The sequence below is a fragment of the Aegilops tauschii genome, chromosome 6, assembly GCF_002575655.3.
Source record: "Aegilops tauschii subsp. strangulata cultivar AL8/78 chromosome 6, Aet v6.0, whole genome shotgun sequence".
NCBI classification, from domain to species: Eukaryota; Viridiplantae; Streptophyta; class Magnoliopsida; order Poales; family Poaceae; genus Aegilops; species Aegilops tauschii.
The window spans coordinates 332,255,345-332,278,469 of record NC_053040.3 but is presented as its reverse complement, the minus strand read 5'-3'; the positions used below and the strand labels follow the sequence as shown (position 1 = coordinate 332,278,469).

The window sequence follows — 23,125 nt, the reverse complement described above, 5'->3', positions numbered from 1 at the left end:
GACATAGATGTTACTATTAAACTTGCTAATAGAGACACTGTATCACCAATTGGGATTGTTAGAGATGTTGAAGTCTTGTGTGGGAAAATAAAATACCCTACTGATTTTCTTGTTCTTGGTTCCCCACAAGATGACTTTTGTCCCATTATATTTGGTAGAACTTTCTTGAACACCGTTAATGCTAGAATAGATTGTGAGAAGCTAACTGTCGGTGTTAGTTTTCGTGATGAGTCTCATGAATTTAATTTTTCCAAGTTTAGTAGAAAGCTTCATGAAAAAGATTTGCCTATTAAGGATGAAATAATTGGTCTTGCTTCTATTGCTGTACCACCTACTGATCCTTTGGAACAATATTTGCTAGACCATGAAAATGATTTACATATGCATGAAAGAAATGAAATAGATAAGATTTTCTTTGAACAACGTCCTCTACTTAAACACAATTTGCGTATTGAAACTCTAGGAGGTCCTCCTCCACCTAAAGGTGATCCTGTGTTTGAATTAAAACAATTGCCAGACACTTTGAAATATGCTTATCTTGATGAAAATAAGATATATCTTGTTATTATTAGTGCTAACCTTTCAGAACATGAAGAAGAAAGATTATTGAAAGTTCTAAGGAAGCACCGAGCTGCTATTGGATATACTCTTGATGATTTAAAGGGCATTAGTCCCACTCTATGTCAGCACAAAATTAATATGGAACCTGATGCTAAACCCGTTGTCGATTACCAACGTTGGTTAAATCCGAAGATGAAAGAAGTGGTAAGAAGAGAAATATTAAATTTCTGGAAGCAGGTATAATCTATCCTATAGCTGATAGTAGATGGGTAAGTCATGTCCATTGTGTCCCTAACAAAGGAGGTATAACTGTTGTTCCTAATGATAAGAATGAACTTATTCCACAAAGAATTGTTACAGGCTATAGAATGGTAATTGATTTTAGAAAATTAAACAAAGCAACTAGAAAAGATCATTACCCTCTGCCTTTTATTGATCAAATGCTTGAAAGATTATCTAAGCACACACTTTTTGCTTCCTTGATGGATATTCTGGTTTTTCACAAATACCTGTTTCTCAACCTGATTAAGAAAAGACCAGTTTTACTTGTCCCTTTGAAACTTATGCTTACAGACGTATGCCTTTTGGTTTATACAATGCACCTGCTACCTTTCAAAGATGTATGACTGCTATATTGTCTGACTTTTGTGAAAAGATTGTTGAGGTTTTCATGGATGACTTCTTTGTTTATGGGAAGTATTTTAATTATTGTTTAAGCTATCTTGATCAAGTTTTGCAGAGATGAGTGTCGGATTGCGGGTTCCGGCAAAACCCTTGAGGTTCGAACACTGGGGTGCGCACGAAGATCTCTCTCTCCCTAGATCACTATCGCAACAATCGCAAGGCCTAGCTCGACGAACCCAAAGAACAGGAGACACAAGAGTTTATACTGGTTCGGGCCACCGATGTGGTGTAATACCCTACTCCAGTGTGGTGTGGTGGATTGCCTCTTGGGCTGAGGATGAACAGTTATAAGGGAAGAACAGCCTCCTGAGGAGAGGTGCTCTTGTGCTAGGTGAACTTGTGTGTGGCTATGGATGGAATGGCTCCGATCCAAGATGAGATGGTCTCGGTTCAGTTTGAGTTGCCTCCTACTGTGGTGGCTAGGCCTATTTATAGAGGCCTTGGTCCTCTCCCAAATATTGAGCGGGAAGGGATCCAACAACGGCCAAATTTGACGGGAGACAACTAGTACAAGTTATCCTGACTAAAGGTGGTCTTCGCCTGCCAAAGGCTCTGGTGGTGACGCCGCCTTGGGCTCCATGGCGACATTCGTCCTGTCGTCCTACTGGTCTTGGTCTCGTTGCACCGATATGGGAACCTTTGCCTGATGCCTCAGGACTCCTTGCCTGCACTTGCCCCTTTAGCACCAAACAGGAAACGAGGACACTGCGCGCGCTGGCGCCCGCCTTGTTCCACTCGTCATGGCTTGCGTCACTGAAACCTCGCGAGGTGTCCCTTGCCTTGATCTATCCGCCCCTCGCGAGCCGGCCTGGTGAGGCCGCCCCTGAGGAGGTCGTATGTCGTCCACCTCGCGAGGCCTGGCCCCTCGCGAGGGTCTTGAGTGTTTGCTGGTGAAGATGGGCCGTACAGGGCCGCTGGTGGGGCCACACCGTGGGCCGCAGGCAGGCAAGTCTGGGGACCCCCGTCCCCAGGACACTGACAATGAGAACAAAGAAATCTTGTCTTGAATTGGGAGAAGTGCCACTTTATGGTTAATGAAGGCATTGTCTTGGGTCATAAAATTTCTGAAAGAGGTATTGAAGTGGACAAAGCTAAGGTTGATGCAATTGAGAAAATGCCATGCCCTAAAGATATAAAAGGTATTCGTAGTTTCTTAGGTCATGTTGGTTTCTATAGGAGATTTATCAAAGACTTTTCTAAAATTTCTAGGCCTCTTACGAATATTTTGCAAAAGGATATTCCTTTTGTTTTTGATGATGATTGTTTATAAGCCTTTGAAACACTCAAGAAAGCCTTAATTTCTGCACCTATTGTTCAACCACCTGATTGGAACTTGCCTTTTGAAATTATGTGTGATGCTAGTGATTATGTTGTTGGTGCTGTTCTGGGACAAAGAGTTGATAAGAAATTGAATGTTATTCATTATGCTAGTAAAACTCTAGACAGTGCTCAAAAAAATTATGCTACTACTGAAAAAGAATTCTTAGCAGTGGTGTTTGCTTGTGATAAATTTAGACCTTATCTTGTTGATTCCAAAGTAATTGTTCACCCCGATCATGCTGCTATTAAATATCTTATGGAAAGGAAAGATGCAAACCTAGACTTATTCGATGGTTTCTCTTCTTACAAGAATTTGATTTACATATCATTGATAGAAAAGGAGCTGAGAACCCCATAGCTGATAATTTATCTAGGCTTGAAAATTTGCCTGATGACCCTCTACCTATTGATGATAGTTTTCCTGGTGAGCAGTTAGCGGCAATAAATGTTGCTCATAATACTCCTTGGTATGCTGACTATGCTAATTACATTCTTGCTAAATATTTACCACCTAGCTTTACATACCAACAAAAGAAAAAAATTCTTCTATGATTTAAGACATTACTTTTGGGATGACCCACATCTTTATAAAGAAGGAGTAGATGGTTTTATTAGACGTTGTGTACCTGAGCATGAACAGGGACAAATTCTACGGAAATGTCACTCCGAAGCTTATGGAGGGCATCAAGCTGGAGATAGAACTGCTCACAAGGTATTGCAATCTGGATTTTATTGGCCTACTCTCTTCAAGGATGCCTGTAAGTTTGTCTTACTTGTTATGAATGTCAAAGAATAGGAAATATCGGTAAGCGTCAAGAAATGCCTATGAACTATTCACTTGCTGTTGAACCATTTGATGTTTAGGGATTTGATTACATGGGACCTTTTCCTTCCTCTAATGGGTATACACATATTTTGGTTGCTGTTGATTATGTTACTAAATGGGTAGAAGCTATTCCAACCAGTAGTGCTGATCACAACACCTCTATTAAAATTCTTAAGGAAGTTATTTTCCCAAGGTTTGGAGTCCCTAGATATTTAATGACTGATGGTGGTTCACACTTTATTCATGGCGCTTTCTGTAAAATGCTTGTCAAGTATGATGTTAACCATAGAATTGCATCACCTTATCATCCTCAGTCTAGTGGTCAAGTTGAACTTAGCAATAGAGAAATAAAATTAATTTTGCAAAAGACTATCAATAGGTCCTGGAAGAATTGGTCTAAGAAATTCGATGATGCACTTTGGGCTTATAGAACAACATATAAAAATCCTATGGGTATGTCACCTTATAAAATGGTTTATGGAAAAGCTTGTCACTTGCCTCTTGAGTTAGAACATAAAGCATATTGGTCCATCAAATAGCTCAACTATGATTTCAAACTTGCTGGTGAAAAGAGGTTATTTGATATTAGTTCTTTAGATGAATGGAGAACCCAAGCTTATGAAAGTGCAAAATTATTCAAAGAAAAAGTTAAAAGATGGCATGAAAAAAGAATTCAAAAGCGTGAGTTTAAAGTCGGAGAATATGTTCTTTTGTACAACTCTCGTTTCAGATTCTTTGTAGGAAAACTCCTCTCAAAATGAGAAGGCCCCTACGTTATCGAGGAGGTTTATCGGTCTGGAGCCATCAAAATAAATAATGCCGAAGGTACTAACCCGAAGGTTGTCAATGGGTAACGTATAAAACATTACATCTCAGGTACGCCCATTAATGTTGAAAGTAATATTATCCAAACTGTGACACCGGAAGAACACATAAAAGAGTCCTTCCGGAACACTCTAGAATCATGAAAATAAGGAGGTACGTGATACGGTAAGTAAACGGACTCCAAAAAATCCGCAAAAATATTTTTTGTCAGTTTTGGAATATTTAGAAAAATAGGAAAATAAGAAACTTCCAGGAAGCGTACCCTAGTGGGAACAAGACACCAGGGCGCTCCAGGCTTGCCAGGCGCGCCCAGGTGGGTTGTGCCCACCTGGGACAGCTTCGGGACTATGTTTTTCTACAGTTTGCTTGCCCCCCAAGATAAAAAATCTGTATATACCCCCTGAACCTGTTAATCACCGTATGGCGGAGAAATCCTCTGTTTTCTTTTCCTTGCTGTTCTGTCAGATCCCATCGACCATGGCCTCTTGAAGCTCCTCCAAGGACAAGTTCTTCAAGAACATTATCAACCCATATTTGTGAGAGGTGGTGCAACACCCTCAGGTCATCCAGATGCATGAGGGGGTGCTTCACCTTCGCGATGTGCCATGTCCCTAGGGGACGGGCACCGTGGAGGCCAGGCTTGAAGCCATGGAACAAGATGTCTTCCGCTGCAAGGGGATGGTGGAGCGTGGACTCAATGCCAATCACCTCATGATCACGGACCTCTCCCGTGATCTCAAGGTGGATGGCAAGCCCTTGAAGGACATCGTCTTCACCCTCAACGAGCAAATCAACTTCCTTCAAAGCCAGATATATGGTCTCCGAAACCAAGTCTTTCAATATGAGGCGAGGTTTAAAGGTATGGGTTTGGCTGCTAGTTGCAGGACCCGTGAGACTCACTCCTCCTCTTATGATGGTGGACCACTGCCATGGAAATCCGAGGACAAGATCTCTTCTTCATCACTACCACCATCTTCTTCACCACCAAAAGAGAATTGAGTATCGGGTATGGGCACTCCCCTTGGCTTCCGCCAAGCTTGGGGGAGGTGCCCCGGTATCGTATCATCCCACTATCTTTTTGCCTTTACTTATTTCAGTTCGATCTTTTGCTTTAGATGAATAAAAGTTTAGTTCGATCCTTTCTTCTTTGAGAGTTTGCTTAGTGATCTATCCTTGTAATCGTGTGCAAGATATATAATAAAGTTTGGTTTGAGTTTTTGCTTTCTTTACTTTCATGTTGCAAATAAAAGAAAAGAAATAAGGAAGAAAAAAAATAAAAGATATAAATAAAAGGAAAGGAAATAAATCAAGAAGATCATCTACTAATCTTATGGTAGGTGATGACACCACATAAGGAAAAGTATAAGTAGAAAATTTTATTAGAGATTGACAAACATAGCATTAGCCAATGATGCAACTCATGAAAGAATTAATAAGGGAAGAGAAGATTCACATATAAGTATACTATCCTAGAAATCTTTTGTGATTGTGAGCCCTCATCAAAATATTATATGCCAAAATTGTTGACATTGGACAAGGAAGACAACTTAATGGTTTATGTTTGTTTATATTCACATAGAAGTCATATTGTCATGGATCCTTTAACATGTGGTGCTTGCCCCTATCTTTGCTAGCAAAAAATTCCGCACTAAGTAGAGATACTACTTGTGCATCCAAAAACCCTTAAACCCAAATCTTATTTTCAAGTGTCCACCATACCTACCTAGGGATTGAGCAAGATCCCTCAAGTAAGTTGTCATCGATGCAAAAAGGCAATAAAATTGCTTCTAAATGTCTGAGATCATTTAGTATAAGAGAAAATTGAGCGTTGCACGAACTTGTGATGGTGAAGAATAAAAGCGACAGACTGCATAATAAAGGTCGCTATCACAAGGGGCAATGCAACGTGACGTTCTTTTGCACTAAGGGGTTGAGCATACAAACAAATAAGCGCATGGCAACCTCTGCTTCCCTCTGCGAAGGGCCTATCTTTTACTTTTATGTATTTACTTTTATGCAAAGAGTCAAAAGTTTTCTATCTATTCTTTTTTATATTTCTCCTTTGGCAAGCATCATGTGGTGAGGAAAGATCTAGGCACATATGTATAGTTGAATATAGATAGCATGAGTTATTATTGTTGAAATCACCCTTGAGGTGAATTCGTTGGGAGGCGAAACTATAAGCCCCTATCTTTCTATGTGTCTGGTTGAAACGTTTTGCTCATGTGCACGCGGTGAGTGTTAGCAATCATAGAAGACTATATGATGGTTTAGTATGTGGACTTGCCTAAAGGCTCCGATACGTGACCCTTCCTGAAAAGATGATGAATTGTAGTTGCAAAGTTGACTGAGAACATAGTTTGTTGGTTGTTAATAGAGTTTTGGCTTTATACTTCAATTGGGTGATGAATTGTTACTTATTCATGAGAAGTATATGATATAAGTTCCATGATAAAAGTCTTATGTCTAATTTTGTTGCTGTTATAATAATCTACATGATGCTTCTATGTCTGTATTTTGTTTTTATCGACACCTCTCTCCCTAAGCATGTGGACATGTTTTTCGATTTCGGTTTTCGCTTGAGGAAAAGTAAGGTCTAAGCTTGGGGGAGTTCATACGTCCATTTTGTATCATGTTTTCTTACTGTTATTTATGATGTTTTTATCCATAATAATGCTTTTTGAAGTAATTCTGATGCCTTTTCTCTCATAATATGCAAGGTATACACCAAGAGGGAGAATTCTGGCAGCTGGAAATCTGGACCTGGAAAAGCTACGTCAAGCCACCTATTCTGCACAACTCCAAACAAGTTGAAACTTCACGAGGATTTTTTATGGAATATTTGAGGAATATTGGAGCAAAAACTACCAGAGGGGGCCCACCAGGTGGGCATAACCCACCTGGGCGCGCCAGGGAGCCCAGACGCGCCCTGGTGGGTTGTGCTCACCCAGGCCCACCTCCGGTGCCCATCTTTTGGTATATAGGTCATTTTGACCTAGAAAAAATAAGGAGAGGACTTTCGAGATGGAGCGCCGAGGGGCAGGAGCCCTTTTGCCCTCCAGCGGAGCGATTCCGTCGGGGGAACTTCCCTCCCGGAGGGGGAATCATCGTCATCATCATCACCAACAACTCTCGCATCTTGGGGAGGGCAATCTTCATCAACATGTTCAAAAACACCATCTCATCTCAAACCTTAGTTCATCTCTTGTGTTTAATCTTGTTACCAGAACAATAGATTGGTGCTTGTGGGTGACTAGTGGTGTTGATTACATCTTGTAGTTGATTACTATATGGTTTATTTGGTGGAAGATTATATGTTCAGATCCAATATGCTATTTAATACCCCTCTAATCTTGAGTATGATTATCATTTGTGAGTAGTTACTTTTGTTCTTGAGGTCACGAGTGAAATCATGTTGCTAGTAATCATGTGAACTTGATGTGTGTTCGATATTTTGATAGTATGTATGTTGTGATTCCCTTAGTGGTGTCATGTGAACGTCGGCTACATGACACTTCACCATATTTATGCCTAAGGGAATGCATTGTGGAGTAGCAATTAGATGATGGGTTGCGAGAGTGATAGAAGCTTAAACCCAGTTTATGCGCTATTCCGTAAGGGACCGATTGGATCCAAAAGTTTAATGCTATGGTTATAATTCATTCTTAATACTTTTCTCGTAGTTGCGGATGCTTGTGGGAGGGTTAATCATAAGTAGGAGGTTTGTTCAAGTAAGAACAGAACCTAAGCACCGGTCCACCCACATATCAAATTATCAAAGTACCGAACACAAATCAAAGCAACGTTGTGAAAGTGACTACATGAAAATCCCGTGTACCCTCAAGAACGATTTGCTTATCATAAGAGACCGTTTTGGCCTGTCCTTTGACTCAAAAGGATTGGGCTACCTTGCTGCACTTTTGTTACTACTATCGTTACTTGCTCGTCACAAATTACCTTGCTATCAAACTACTCTGCTACTTATAATTTCAGCACTTGCAGACATTACCTTGCTGAAAACCACTTGTCATTTCTTCTGCTCCTCATTGTGTTCGACACTCTTACTTATCATAAAGAGCTACAATTGATCCCCTATACTGGTGGGTCATCATGACCCAGGCGCCAGAAGGTCATCGTCAGGGTGTCGAAGTCCCAGAGGATGGGACCGAGGGTCCGCAAGAAGTCGACACCGAGGATGAAGTCGAAGCAGCCCAAGTCGATGCCGGCGCACGTGATAGTGAAGTGCTCGTCGCCGATGGTGATGGGCATGTTCCGCGCCAGCCCATGACATCGGAGGCGGTCGCCGTTAGCCACCGTGACCCGAAGTTGCTCCCCATCCATCGGCTGAAGCGCTAAGCGACGCATGGTAGCCTCGGGCAGGAAGTTATGCGTGGAGCCCATATCCAGAAGGGCCACCAGGCGCTCACCGTGAATCATCACCGGCAGGAGCATAGTCCGCTCATCGCGGATGCCGGCAAGCGCATGGAGCGAGACCACGAGCGCCGTCGCTGGAGCGGGCGCTGGGGCAGCCTCCGCAGCAACTGCTGGCGGCAACTCGCCGAGCCCATCGGCGGGTGTGTCCTCCTCGACGTTGTCGGCTGCCTCCAAGTAGAAGAGGCGCGGGCAGACGTGGCCCGGCACGTAGGGCTCATCGCAGTTATAGCCAAGCCCCTGGCGACGTCACTCGAGCTGCTCGGCCGGAGAGAGCCTGCGGAAGGGCCACGTCGTGGCCGGAGTGGTAGTCGCTGGAGCGGCCGGGGGTAGTCGGCCCGGCACAGGTGGTGTCGGGGGAGGCCTGGCTGGCTGGCGTCCACCCCGAGCCGGTGCCGCCTGCTGCCAGGCCTGCGCGCGACGATCGAAGGCGCGGGCGTAGTACATGGTCGTCTGGAGGTCCTGGGGTCCTCAAAGCAGCACATCCACGCGGATGTGATCCGGCAGACCACCGACGAAGAGCTCGGATCGCTGGTGAGCCGTCGCGCCCAGTGTGTTGCACGCTAGGGCCTGGAAGCGGTCGGCGAAGTCCTGGACCATGGAGGTGAAGGGGAGGCGGCCGAGTTCCGCCAGCCGGCTCCCGCGTATCGGCGGCCCGAAGCGAATGAGGCATAGCTCGTGAAAGCGCTCCCATGGGGCATTTCGCCCTCGTCCTACTCGAGGGCGTAGTACCACGTCTGTGCGGTGCCTCAGAGGTGATAAGAGGCGAGCCAGGTTCGGTCCGACGCGAGCGTACGTTGCCCCCGGAAGAATTGCTCACACTGGTTGAGCCAGTTGAGGGGGTCCTCGGTGCCGTCGTAGGTGGCGAAGTCGAGCTTGACAAAACACGCGGTGTCGGAGCATGACCGCCGTGAGCGTACGACTCGGCGGTATGGAGCAGCGAAGAAGATGGCGCCAGCCCGGTGTGCACAGGGGGTCTCCCGTGAAACGGTGGCCCGTCGAGGCTAGTGTGGGGACCCCTGGAACCGGAGGGCCTGCCGTACGGCAGGGTGGGTGCCGGCTGTTTCGCGGCCATGGTGTAGACCGGCTGCTGTGACGACCCGGCCAACCAGGCCGGAAGCTGTGACGAGGAGGGCGGGAACCGGACCTGCTGGATCGAAACACCCGCCAGCACGGTCGTAGCCAGCCCGATGCTGGGTGGTGGGGGCGCCTGCAGCAGCAGCTGCTGCTGCACGGGGGCGGTGGACGCGGCGGGAGCCGCGATGGCCGGTGACGGCCACTGCGGCCATAGAGGGGTGGTGGCGGGGGGTGGCTGCAGCTGCAGCTGGCACTGCAGCAGCCCGACCAGCGCCGCGGAGGCCCCTGGGTGCGGCGGCTGCCATGGCAGGAGAAGGGGCCCGGTGGCGGCGGCGGTTGGCGCAGCCGGCGGTGGCCCGTAGGGACCGACCAGGTATAGGCGGATGCCCTGGACCGCGGTGGCGAGATCGCGGAGTGCTCTGGTGACCTCCTCTGAAGTGAAGACAGCGGGGACTGGCGCACCGGTGATGGAGGCGCGCTGGCCGTCGTGGACAACGGGGCGGTGGTGCCGTGGTGGTGGTGGGCAGCGGGAGGGTTGGGGTGGGCGGCGGCGAAGACATGATCGCAACCGAGTTAGCTGATACCAAAGTGGTAGGAACTAGGGTTCTACCGGGTCTAGGCCAAAGGTTGTACGGGATGAAGGGAGTTGGGCGTGGGCGAACACGCGGCGGCCGACGGCTAGGCGCCGTCCTGCGCGTGAGAGGAGGCGGCGGCGACGGCAGGAGGCAGCTAGGGTTTAGTGTTTCCGGCTCCTCAGGGAGCCGGACAATAGAATTGTCTTACTGCTTGATTTCCAAAAGAGTCTTAACAGCTGTTTATATAATCACGATGCTAATAAAAAGAAGATAACTTTTGGGCTAAGCCTCTAACTAAACACGCCCAATGGGCCTCCTCCAGGTATAAGTTGCCCCGGTCACAAAACGGTGCCTGTCGCGGCGGGTGGCACACGCCTCCGACTCCGACGTGCGCGTTCGGGCCGGCGGGGCGGGACAAGCGCCCACCGCTGCCCATGAGGGGGAGCAGGAGCTGGCAGGGCAAGGGGACGGCGTAGGGGAGGCACGGATTGCGCTGGCCGCCTGTCGGAGCTACCCATGGGCCGGGAGGGGCCAGTGCTGGCGTCTGAGATGCGACGATGGGGAAACTGCGGCTGCGGTGAGGCTGCAGATCTAGAGATGCCCCCGGTCTCCACCTTGGACCGCTCCAAGGCGATGCGGAGGGCAAGCTCATACTTTGGATCCACCTCGTCGTCGGAGCAGCTGCCGGAGCTCGACATTGCACCGGATTCGATCGAAATCGGTGAGGGGAGAGGACGGAGCGAGAGAGGAGAGTGAGTGAGCTAGGGTTTCGGAGCGATGAGCCGGATGGGATTTTTTGTGGGACATCCGTGGGGTCGGTGGTGGGCCGGGCTTGTCAGGCGGATGTGCCCGGCCCACCCCGTATCCGCCCCATATTTGGTTGGATATGAGGTATGGCAATCAATCCGGACGTATGAGGCCCGTTTGAGGTGTCCGTCTGGATCGAAAAAATTTGACCGGACACTGACCGGGCAGCCCGCCCGGATGTTTGAGGAGGGTTTGAGGCGGCCGGCTATAGATACTCTAAGGGCAAATCATGGACCTTAAAGAGGAAGTCTGAGCAATCTCTAGGCATTGCCCTCAACAAGGGAGCGATGCGAATGTTGCCTTTACTAGGTACAACCAACGAAGATTATACTTGAGGTATTCACCATGGAAATTAGAGAAACATGAGCAAGATAGAACCAAGAGAGCAAATGCAAGTCAAGGGCTCAAGAGTAATACCTCCAAAGATGGAAAAACCCCACATGTTGACGCTTGAGCTGACCCAACCATGAATAGGCGACTTCAAGTTTTAACTTTCTTAGTTATAAAATTTAGGGATTACGGAATTATAAGTTCTCAAATGTGCAACTAGATGGCACACACTGCTGTCTTTTTTTACTGAGTTTCTTCCCCCTAGTGTTGCACGTACATTGGTTGTTATATACTATTGATCCAATACAATTGAATCGTTATTGTGGTTCTGTAGAAATGCACTGAGTGTTATGCTAGTGTTTCTTTTAATTGTTAACTAGCTTGCTTGTTTAGCTGTCATGCCAGTGTGCGACAACGATGGGAGCACCATTTCGACATACGATTATTTTTTGTTCAAAATGAGGGGTATATGTTGGTACGAAAACCGGCAGATCTCGGGTAGGGGTCTGGAGCTGTGGATCTTAAAACAATGGTAACAGGAGACAAATGAGACGATATTTACCCAGGTTCGGGCGCGCTCGACGAAGTAAAACCCTACGCCCTGCTTTGATTATATTGATTCGATGGAGTACAGAGTGCAAGATGATCTACCTCGAGATCATATGATTGTGCTCTAAACCCTAAACTTGTGTTTGTATCCCTCAAAGGACTAAACCCCTCAGCTTATACACACACCGGCAGGGGTGGAGCCAAGATGAAAAACGAGAGGGGGAGAAAATGTATATGGTTTTTTCTTCCAGAAATTTGGATACGAAGTAATGGCTCGATCGTTTAAAAAGCCAACCACACAAGCATACATACAGTGTGTAAGAAGCAAAATTATGTATTTCCTTATAAGATAATGTAATCACACACTTAATTATTACAAGTTCATTGCCAAAATAAAAAATAAACAAACCACTTAAGGCACAATAACTTGACAAATATGAGTATGGATAAATGGAAATACTACTCTCATGTGCTCAAACTTATTCATACGAAATTAGGACAGCTAGATTCAATCAATCTAATTACCAATTTAAAAGTGAAATTCATGCACATGGATATTTGATACAATATGCTACCTTTATAAAACAGATATCAGAACAGCATAATTATGTGGAAATTATAAAAGGAGAGAACTAAACGTCTAAACCTAGGGCTTATACCTTGATTGAATGATAGATCAGTACAGTTTCTTCCATGGGGATGGCAAGTCGGCCGGCCGGCCGGGCAGATCGCTGGAGGGGCGTCTTGTATGTGCAGCGTAGAGCAGCAGGCGGCAGCGCGACGGCTTCAGCTCGTGACGGCAGTCACGCGAGTAGCAGATCAGGCAACAAACGCATCTGGTCCACAGGCTGCTGTCTGGTTATGGGCTAGACTGGTTACCTGAAGAGCTTCAAACCTGGATGATCTGCGTCCACTGGCGAGGACAGCGGAGGTAGTGGCAGCTCATGGAGCTGCCGTCTGATACAGATCAGTCAACAGCTGCTACTTGTGAGGATGGTGTGGGCCTTCAGAGTGTCCCCATCTCGGGATTTGGTGGTGCCAACAGTCCTTCTTCCCTGTCAAAGTCTTCGTCGGATGGTGGTGAGAAGATCTTGTCTCATCTTGTCAGCTTGCTCGTACGGGCGTGGACATCCCCCGTCACAAGGACCGTGCGCATATGCAACTACTGGGATCGAGGAAAGTGGAGGAGAGGACACAAGACTACTGCGATTGCATGGTACTTCTGTAGTACCTAATCTCGAGCTCCGTGGTGAAAACCATAGGTTTGACCTAGTTGGTCATATCTGGCAATGGTGGCGTTCTTTTGCGTCGTTACCCTGATGAGGGCATTGCTCGGAATTGGCTCGGACAACATCTTCAGGGTGAAAACCCATGATCTAACCTTGGTGGTTGGATTCGGCGATGGCGGCGCTTGAACGTCGTTCCCTTTCTGGAGGCGTCGTTTTTGAAGAGCATTTCTCGTGGTCTTTGTGTTGTGAAGAGATGGTTGACGCCGATGGTCACTGTTGTATATCGTTTATCGTTGCTTTCAATTCTTTGGGTTTTCTTTTCTCCAGCTAGGCATAGCTTTGGTCTTTTATGACTTTGCTCTTTGCCGAAGTGATCGTGTGGGTGCGTGTGTTGTGTTGGCTGTGTGCATCCTAGTTGTGCAGAGGCCGGGTGTGTACTCATTATGATTGTATCCCTCGATGCTACACTATGAGTCAATAAAAAAGCACCCTTTATCGAAAAAGGCAACGAACGCATCTCAAACTCGACCTAAAATCACGTTTCTAGCGAGAACCACCAGATGGGCTAATAACCTATCTGTTTCTAACACACGGGCTTTAAGCATACAACAGAAAAAAAAACGGGAGTGGGAGCAAATGCCTTCGGCCAAGTGGGGGCAATGCTGCATATCCTGGCCCTAGTATAGGTGGACTGAAAAAATGAGTGGGGGCATTCACCCTCACAGCCTTGCAGGTAGATTCGCCCCTGCACACCGGGGGTACCTAGCTTACACATATGCTCGATTATCAATTAGGAATAAACCCGCGGGCTACTAGCACCTTCCCATGAAGTACATGTCAAGTCCTTGGAGGTTTCCATCCAGCTCACGTCGAGGGCCACAACTTCAATAGTCCTTCCTTTAGTGATTAGCGGGCCCTTAGCTTGGCCCATAGGCATCGGGCCGTACAGACTGACACCACTTAATCCATGACACCTCAGTAGCCCCTGAACTGGTCTCCAAAGCCAAGGACTGTAGTTCCCTCCCCGAAATGGCTTCTTCTATTGATGTCTTCGGCTTGGCAGGTGAGTTCCCTTCTTGTCATATCATGTTCGGATCCAAAGTCCTCCATTCCTTAATAAATACCATGCCCTCTTTTACAGTTAAACTCGTCAACCATATGAGCAAACATTTAACCTCGGCAAGAAAAAACGATGGGTTACAGAAACTTGGTTAATGCACTTCGCTGGGACCGAATGTCATCTCGGTAGAACCGAGTTTCTAGTGTTTGGCTTATGGCTCTGTCTGGTGTATCTCGTTGGGTCAGGATGGATAGATTTCGGTGTGACTGAGATGGAACTTAGGGTTTTGGAAAGATTGGATATTGAGAAAGTGGTTGAGGGTTTTGAAGCAATATTTTCAAGCACTTGAGCAAATGACTCATGATCAAAACATCATCCCCTTTTAATAGTATTGGTTTTTCTATGAACTCAATGTGATCTTTGAGCACTTAACAAAAAATGCAGAGTCTTGAAGGCTATGCTGACTCATGGCCAATGCTTGCACTTAACAACTGAAGGGGTCCACATCTCCATCCATGTACAAGCCTGTGTTGAACTCTTCCTGAAATATACTCGATGGAAGTGTTAGTTCGACAACATGTATGTTGACATAAATTACCAAAACCACCATGGGAGCAAATATGCTTTCACAAAGTAGTACGGAAATTTACTAAAGGCGAGGCAGGTGAACTGCTTAGGATGACGAGATAGTTTGCACACATCACTATAGACTTATATTTGTAGGTTTAGACGTATGTTCAATATATTGGCTATGAAGTGTGTTCAATTTACATGTTGGCTTTAAACCCCTAATTTACATATTGCGTGTGTATGTTTTCTCATTTGTCACTTCCATCGCTGGTAACAAAACAAAAAGAAAGGACAACCATGAAAATGAATGGAGTTGTATCACTGATCAACCCCCTGGTCCGTTTGTGAAGTCAAAGTCATCACTGAATCAGAAGCATTGACGGGCCTGAAGCACGTCAATGATGATATGATTTTGCCGGCCAGTGCTATTTGCCTCTATAGTAGTGTATGTGATGTATTAAAGACTATATTTTCAAATACTCATGACATATGATTTTCTTGGTATTTTATCATGTATTGACGTATTGTGTGTGCTAGCAATTGATCCAGGGAGTTGCACATTAAGCACAGTGATTCGGTTCCTTATCAGGAACGGGTTGAGATACATGATTTACAAAAGAATTTAGAAGAAGTATTGAAACGTCAAGGAGATATGTGAAGCAAACAAATTTGACGGACTCCTTTCTATAAAATAAGATAGGAATGAAGAAGAATTTCTTTAGTTCTATGATATTGTATAGTTTGCCAATGATGCAGTCTTTACCTTATCGGGATGACGAATGACAACATATATTCACCCAGAAATGTTGAATTTGCTCAAGTATTGAATATCACAGAAAACAAAAAGAAGTTTGACAACATTTATCATTTAGATTATGAGAAGACAGATACTCAGTGCTTGTACATGCTCACAATTGTAGAAGATGAGTATGGTAAGAATGAGAAGATGCTTCTAGGTCGTTATATACTTAAAATATATTTTGAGGTACAGACTTGACCCAAAAGATGGACATACAACCAACATGAGATGACACTCGAAGAAGATCATGGTGTATCTCCACAAAGTCAAACCATTCAGCTTGATGGAATTCTTGTTTGTAATTATCAAAGGGAGCTCTTATAATCAAGTCAGGAGTTGTCCATGTGCACCATATGTTCAAAGGCTTATCAACCATGTTGTAAAAGATTAGAAATATAACATTGATATAGTTCATATTGAGTATAATCCTAGAGCTTAAGCTTCTACAATGGTGTACCTGGACGGCTGGACCTCTCTTTGCAAAAGGAAACCCCGATCGAAAGATAGAGAATCCACTGTGGCCACGACGAAAGATAACTCCGGATACTCTAGACTTGGAGACTTCGGGAATCTCCTTGTATAATCATGTGGCCAGAGAAAGTTCTTTGGAGCAAAGTCGAGAGCATATACCGGAAACTTCGGTGCCATAAGCAAATCCGGAGACTCCAACCTCCCCTTAGAGAGCAACCTCAGAATATAACAAAAAAATGGCAATATGGGTTTAGACTTTGGCTTTGGGGTGACATGAGAATATGAATGCACATTGATCATCTCTCTTCCGCTTTCGATGTCCCCTCTTAACGATGCAACTTGTCTAAGACTCGAATTGATTTCATAGTACAACAAAAACAAATAGACGCGAGTAGCCACCTATTTTCTTCCTTTTCTTTCTTTAAGGGGAGGGGGCACCTATGCTCGTTAACCGGATCGGAAGGCGTGATACAAAAATATGTTTTTGCATATGGCAAACATATCTGTCCCTTAATTTCTTATCATCGATTACAATAATCCACTCAAGGACCTTGGACCGAGGACACCACCCACACCCCTAACGAGCCACCCGTGTTCGCCTGTTCATCACCATCTTGGTCATTGACGAACCCAAAACTAGATCCATCCCAAATCCATCTGTCTTCGGGTGCTCAACAACACACGTCGCTTGCTCAAAGACCCGATAGTTGAAGTCAACACTCCTAAATCCCCAAACACACCTCAGTCCTACATCCTTGTGAAAGCGAGCACGAAGAAACCCACACCATCATGTGTCAAGCCTCCATTGTAGCCCCACCCAACAGACACCGCAAATTGACCCATGCACACCTACTGACCAAAGCACAGGTGCACCGCTCACTATCACTACGAGCAACCTTGCAACCATCGTTCGAGTGGGGGCTTCGTCCGGTAACATCCTCGAACAAATGTGAAAGGAAGGAAGAAGAGGAGAGCATTGGAGTGGGCATGTAGGCTAGGGTTTGTCGCCACCCGAGTCACCTTACCAAAGCGGCGCGCGCGTGTGCATGAGAGAGGGGGGGGGGAGTTCTTAGTGTTGAATATTTGATCTTAAACCATAGTCCCCCGTCCTATAATATAAAAGTGTTTTTGACGCTACACCGTCAAAACGCTCTTATATTATGCTTTGTGTGTGGGGGGGGGGGGGGGGGGGGTTGGGGTGTTCAGGTTTTTTTTTTGAGGGGGGAAAGGGGTGTTCAGTTGTATTGTTGGAAAACGTTTATTTGCATCAAATCAGAGAGATGTTTTAGAACAACTTGTGTTAGTGATGCAAACACTAATAGTGGCGGAAGTGGAGGAAGAGGAGGGGGAATGAACGACGTAGCTGGCAGCTTGTAGAGTATTTCTAGTGCTGAATATTTAAGCGTGTACTTGAAAAAAAGTAGGTTCGCTTCAGTTTGTAGAAAACATTAGTTGTGCTGTCAGAAAAGGCCCCTTTGCTTCAATCTGGAGGGAAATGTTTAGAGCAAGTTGCGCCGTGTGATTCCGTAGTGTCATAAGTGCTACCCCTGGACAGTCTGGAAGGGAGACGCCACTTGGTTCCTAACTAATTATTCATCCCTTTTGGCTGAAAGGACAGCATTGTTGGATAGAAATTGGTACCATTCCGGATATTCCGACAAAAGCATAGCGATCCCAACCTTAGCCACACTGCGCCTCAGATCGATCGATGCCACAACATGGCCTGCCGGTGTAACTGCGGACGGAGACGGCGGTGGTAAATCGACCGGGCCTGGATTTCGCGTGATGCGTCTGTATGGGACACGGAGACGAGCACGTAGCCGTGCTGACTCGGTGCCGCGCAGGACGCGACGCGGACGCGGCGACTTCTCGTCTGGCCGTGGCAGAAGCGAAGATGGATATGGCTGCGACGGCGACCGGAAACTTGGGCTGGGAGGGAAACTGGATGTGGGATCCTGGTGAAAAGTTGAGACCAGTCCGGCATGATATGCTGCGCGTGCACTTGCGCCCCCGTAATGCCCGAGATTTTTTCGCTGGAAAGGTCCATGTTTTACACGCTGGATCGTCCTTCTTCCGCATCGCCCGTGGGGTCGCTCTCCATCTCCGACCTCTGATATTTTTAAGCGGAAATCTTAGTCGGCGAACGTCAGCCAGGGGTTGTTCCAGCGAACGCCCTATCTCCCGTTGGATTCGTTTTGTCGCAGGATCCGAGCCATGTCGGATTTTCAAATCAGTTATTTTTAAAGTTTGAAAGTTGCAATGACATATTTGGGAATAGCTAGTGGCATTTGTTCAGGTAACCATCTTAAAAGACCCCAATTCCACTTGATTAATTACTTAATTTGGTTCGGAAGTGGAAGACTTGGTTAATTACTTAATTTAACTCAAAATTTATTTATAATCGAAAAAAGCTTCCGCTCCGCTTTATAGATAAAGTAACAACGGAACATTACAACCAACACACAACATGACACCACATTGCACACACACAAAGGAAATGACAAAACCCACAAAACCCTAAGCAAAACAACAAATCAAAGTTTAGAGCAACTCTTGGAATCCTCGAAGCCATCATCCGCAATCAGGTAACCGGAGTAGAGAACAGAGCCAAAATGAGAGGGAGACTAGCCGTCTGAGGAGGCCATGCCATAACCAACAGCCGGAAGTCAAACACCACCGCACCAACCAGCTCCATCACCAAAAGGAGCCCCTTCGACCTTCGCACCGGATCGAAGGGCACTGCACTGTCGGACGATGAAGACACTCACCCCAGAGCCTGGTCAAAAACGGATGACGAGATCCTGAGGTGAGGCCTCCAAACACAACTCCTTGTAGAACTAGCACACTATGAGAGCATCATCGTCGCGACCACGGACCCATCAACGTGAAGAGAAGAAGCTATAGTCCACAACCACACCCCGATCACCAGCAAGTAGGGACCTTGCTCACAAGACGAAGCCTCCAAAGAGGGAATGACACTGTAGAGCCGCCATCGACTGGTCCAACAAGTTGAACCACATGTTTTCATCCGGAGCCTCAGGGCCCAATAGCATCACCGAGTTGGACGGTTAGGGAAGAAGACAAACGCCCAAAAATGTGCAAGGAGTAGCCTTGACGCCACCTCACACACGCGGGTGCCAACCAAATGGGTTGTCTCGCCACCTACATAGCCAAGACAGGCCAAGAGCACCTACACGGTAGCACCCGCCGCAAGGGCATCCACCATACCCGGCACCCCAGAACCGAAGAAGCCACCTAACATGTCAGAAAACAGGGCGCTGATGCGTAGCAAGCCACCCCCGCTGTCCACCGCCACCAACGCCTCGGATTCCCGTTGCATTGCACCCACCTGATGGCGGATCGGCGGACCGCAGACTGGCCCTGTCAGCAAGGAACGACGTTGTAGAAGCCACACAATGGTCACCGGCCATGGCCACGCTCATCGTTGAAGGAGAACGAAAACAAGCCCTTGCATGGGCGGGCCTTCCCACCCAAGGCACCGTCAGCGGCTGGGAGGGGATCCCGCGCCTCTATGTGAAAACCAACGAGGGAGCTTACCTCCATGTCCGGACAGATTCCTCTCACGCCATCCTGCATTGTAGCCCAAGGAGGAGTTGTGCGTCCATTCCATGGCCGGCTAGACCGCCATAGCTGTTGCGAGCTATGAAAAAACAAATTAGCTTGAATTTGTTTTTTTACATAGCTCACATCCCCTAATGTGTTTGAACTTTAAATTTCATGGCAATAGAATACCACGCTCTTAACATCTCGTGTGTTTGTTTTGAGATTTTTCAGAACTTCAAAACTTTGTTTTCGCGTGGTTTTCATCGATTTCTCCGAATGTTGGTTTCCCTATGGCATTCTCCCAAGGCAGATACCCGGACGATTTCTACACTCAGCCTGCACTGCACACATTTCTATTGGATCATGACATGCATGCATCCGTAGCTGAAAGCCTGTTGCTCTGTTCCTGAGTACCACTAGTAGCTTCTTCTAGGTTCCGAAACCAACCAAAATGTTCGTTCCCAAGGAAAGTTGGCTACCGGTCCGGTAGGTACCAGTCCTGAGCATAGATTATCCATATCTGCATATACTAAGATCCCTGGGCCTAGCTCCTTTCCGCCCCACATATATCTTTTCCTGTAACCCGGCGCCAAGATTGTGCGCACATGGGCTGCCCTTCGTCTTCCAAAGTGGCCTCCCCGCGGCCGACGTAGACAAATAAATCACCATCGATCGACATCGAAGCAAAGCAAGGCCTCCATCCCCGGCGGTTGGCCGCCCGATCGACCGCGTACGTGACTCCTCCCCTCCCCTCCCCTACCCTGGCGCGCGCACGATCGGGGCGGATGACACAGCCCCACGTTAAAGCCCGCCCGCCCCTTTTGGCGAACGTGAACCTCTGCTTTTCCGGCGCCGATGAGCCGGTGCTGACTCGACGCGAATCCCCTGCGAGACTTTCGCTCCAGATTTCATCACCCCCCGCACCCTATAAAACGGGCCTCTGCCGCTCAGTCTACCCCTCCCCCTCTCTCCCTCTCCTCCCTCTCTCACACGCACGCACAGAGAGAATTGACCATGAGGAAGTCGAGCTGCGGCCATGTGATCGGAGTGCCTGTGACCTCCAAGGCGTACGCCTTAGAGGAGGCGACCACCAGGGGCGCCGGGGCGGCTAAGAAGGAGGGCGATCGCCTCGCCGTCTCGTTGACCCACCCGAGCCCCTACGCGTCCTTCGGCTACAAACACAGTAGCAAGGGTCAGGTGATCCATTGGGTGAACAAGCTGGGCAGACGGGCTCAGGGCTTCAGGGACCACGGTGAGTCGGCGTTCGGAAATCCGAAACTCGATTACGTACATTCCAAATGGAAATCGGGCAGTGTGCTGACGAGTATGTGGCGTTCCTGTTCGTGCGTGCAGTGACCTTGGGGCCGAAGCTGTCGGAGACGGTGAAGGGGAAGCTCAGCCTGGGCGCGAGGATCCTGCAGGCCGGCGGCGTGGAGCGGGTGTTCCGGCAGGCCTTCTCGGCCGAGAAGGGCGAGCGGCTGGTGAAGGCGCTGCAGTGCTACCTCTACACCACCAGCGGGCCCATCGCCGGGATGCTCTTCGTCTCCACCAGGAAGATCGCCTTCCGCAGCGACCGCTCCCTCACCGTCACCTCGCTCGCCGGCGACGTCGCTCGGGTGCCGTACAAGGTGGTGGTGCCGCTGGGGAGGATCAAGAGGGTGCAGCCGAGCGAGAACGCCGACAACCCGGAGCAGAAGTACATACACATGGCCACCGTGGACGGGTTCGAGTTCTGGTTCATGGGCTTCGTCAGCTACCAGAGGTGCTGCAAGTACATGCAGCAGGTCATCTCGTCCCAGCTGTGATGGCAATAGCATAGCTAAAAGTGAAGAAGATCTGTGGGCTTCCTGCCGCAACGTCTTGTTGGAGCGCGTGCAGCCGAGAACCTCTGCTCCACCATTTTTTGATGAGAGCATGTTCCGATCCGATTGGAATTTACAGATGTGCCTATTGCAATTTCTGTTTGTAGGACCGAGGAACTTGGTCTGAATGAAAACTATTTATTTTCTTGGTAAAAATGACGAGAACTGATTGCTCTGCATATGCCTTAAATTTTTGGAAATGATACAGTTGAATTATGTACTTGAACACATAAATACCATTATACAAAAGACATACTGTATGCCTTGGTAAAATGAGAAATACTATTATACCAAGTATACGTGAATTCTACATAGCGGGAAAATGAGATCCAACTTATGGTCGGATGGTTATGATGGTGATTATACCCGCTCGGCTTATAAAAGATTAAATTTCAGGTTTAAACACCCTCTTGTCTCATTAAGGGCATCTCCAATGATGACTCTCAAACCGTCCGCATAAGTCCGAACCGTGGAAGCCAGCATTGATGCCCGCGATTTGACCGGACAGGTGGTGGCGCTGACGGACACGACCTCCCACTGCCGACATTGAAGTGGCGCCCGCCCACTGCTCGTCCGGCTAAACACGCCTCCTCACCGTATTCAAACAGGCACAGACTGCCCGCCTTCCTCCATTAAAACCCACACGTATGTCGAGAAACCTACACCGGCCACATGTCCGTTCGCGAGCCGCCCGTTATTAAGCACAACGCCGGTAGGCTTCGCACCCCACCTCCCCCCCCCCCCCCCCCCGCTATTTAAACGATTCCACATGCCGGGCCAAAAGCACACCACACTCCGCTCCCATCTCCTCCTTGCATGCGCACCTTTTTTCTCCACAAGCTCCATGGCATCCGGCGAGCAGGAAGCCGAGTTCTCCGACATACAAGCTGCTTGGGTGGCCCATCGAGCCCGCCAGATGCGAGCCAGAAAACTCTCTGCTCCACCTCTGTCAACGGTCTAGGCGGCTACAGGCCAGCTCACGGAGGCAGAAGCTCCAAGTCAACACGTCGTTCAGCAACTCGCCGCTCCAAGCCAGCTCGTCAAGGAGTGGCATGTTGCTCCAGGCCGGCACGCAGTGGACCACGGCGGCACAGACATCGTGACTGCCATGGATGACGTTGTGTCGCACCGCTCCTCCCGTGCCTGCGACCGCGCCATCTGCGGTAATCGCGCGCGACCGCTCCCTGCTGGTAGAGGTCGGTGACGCGGCGTCCAGCACGCGCGCGTCCGCCGAGGTCATCAAGGAGAAGTAGAACACGGGAGGCCGCCACCGCTTGGATCCCATGAAGGCCACCGCCGAGGCGACGCCGGCATACATAGCCGGTGTTTTGCCCGGTCGCAGGCCATCGTCTTCTTCCCCTCCTGCTGAAGCACATCGCAGCGGTTCCACTTCGATGACCGGTGTTGCCAAACATGGGGAAGCGGAGCCGCCCTTTATGCTGAAGGATATACCTTCGGGGCTCACGGCAGTCTGACGAGCAGACTGTAGGACATGGGGAAGACAAAGGGATCCATTGTGGCCGGCCATAGACTAGTGTAGTGTATCCGTGTCGTGGGAATGGAGCTCCGCGTGGTTGGACGTGCA

At 47.9% G+C, this 23,125-nt stretch overlaps 1 protein-coding gene across 1 annotated transcript; it reads left to right on the top strand.

Annotated features, from left to right (window-relative positions):
* The first annotated feature begins 20,575 nt into the window (after window positions 1-20,575).
* Window positions 20,576-21,699, top strand: LOC109775545 (GEM-like protein 4). The gene is made up of 2 exons (XM_020334280.4): window positions 20,576-20,930; window positions 21,032-21,699. The coding sequence occupies exons 1-2, from the start codon at window positions 20,693-20,695 to the stop codon at window positions 21,481-21,483; spliced, it is 690 nt and encodes a 229-aa protein (XP_020189869.1). The 5' UTR covers window positions 20,576-20,692; the 3' UTR covers window positions 21,484-21,699.
* Window positions 21,700-23,125: the final 1,426 nt, after the last annotated feature.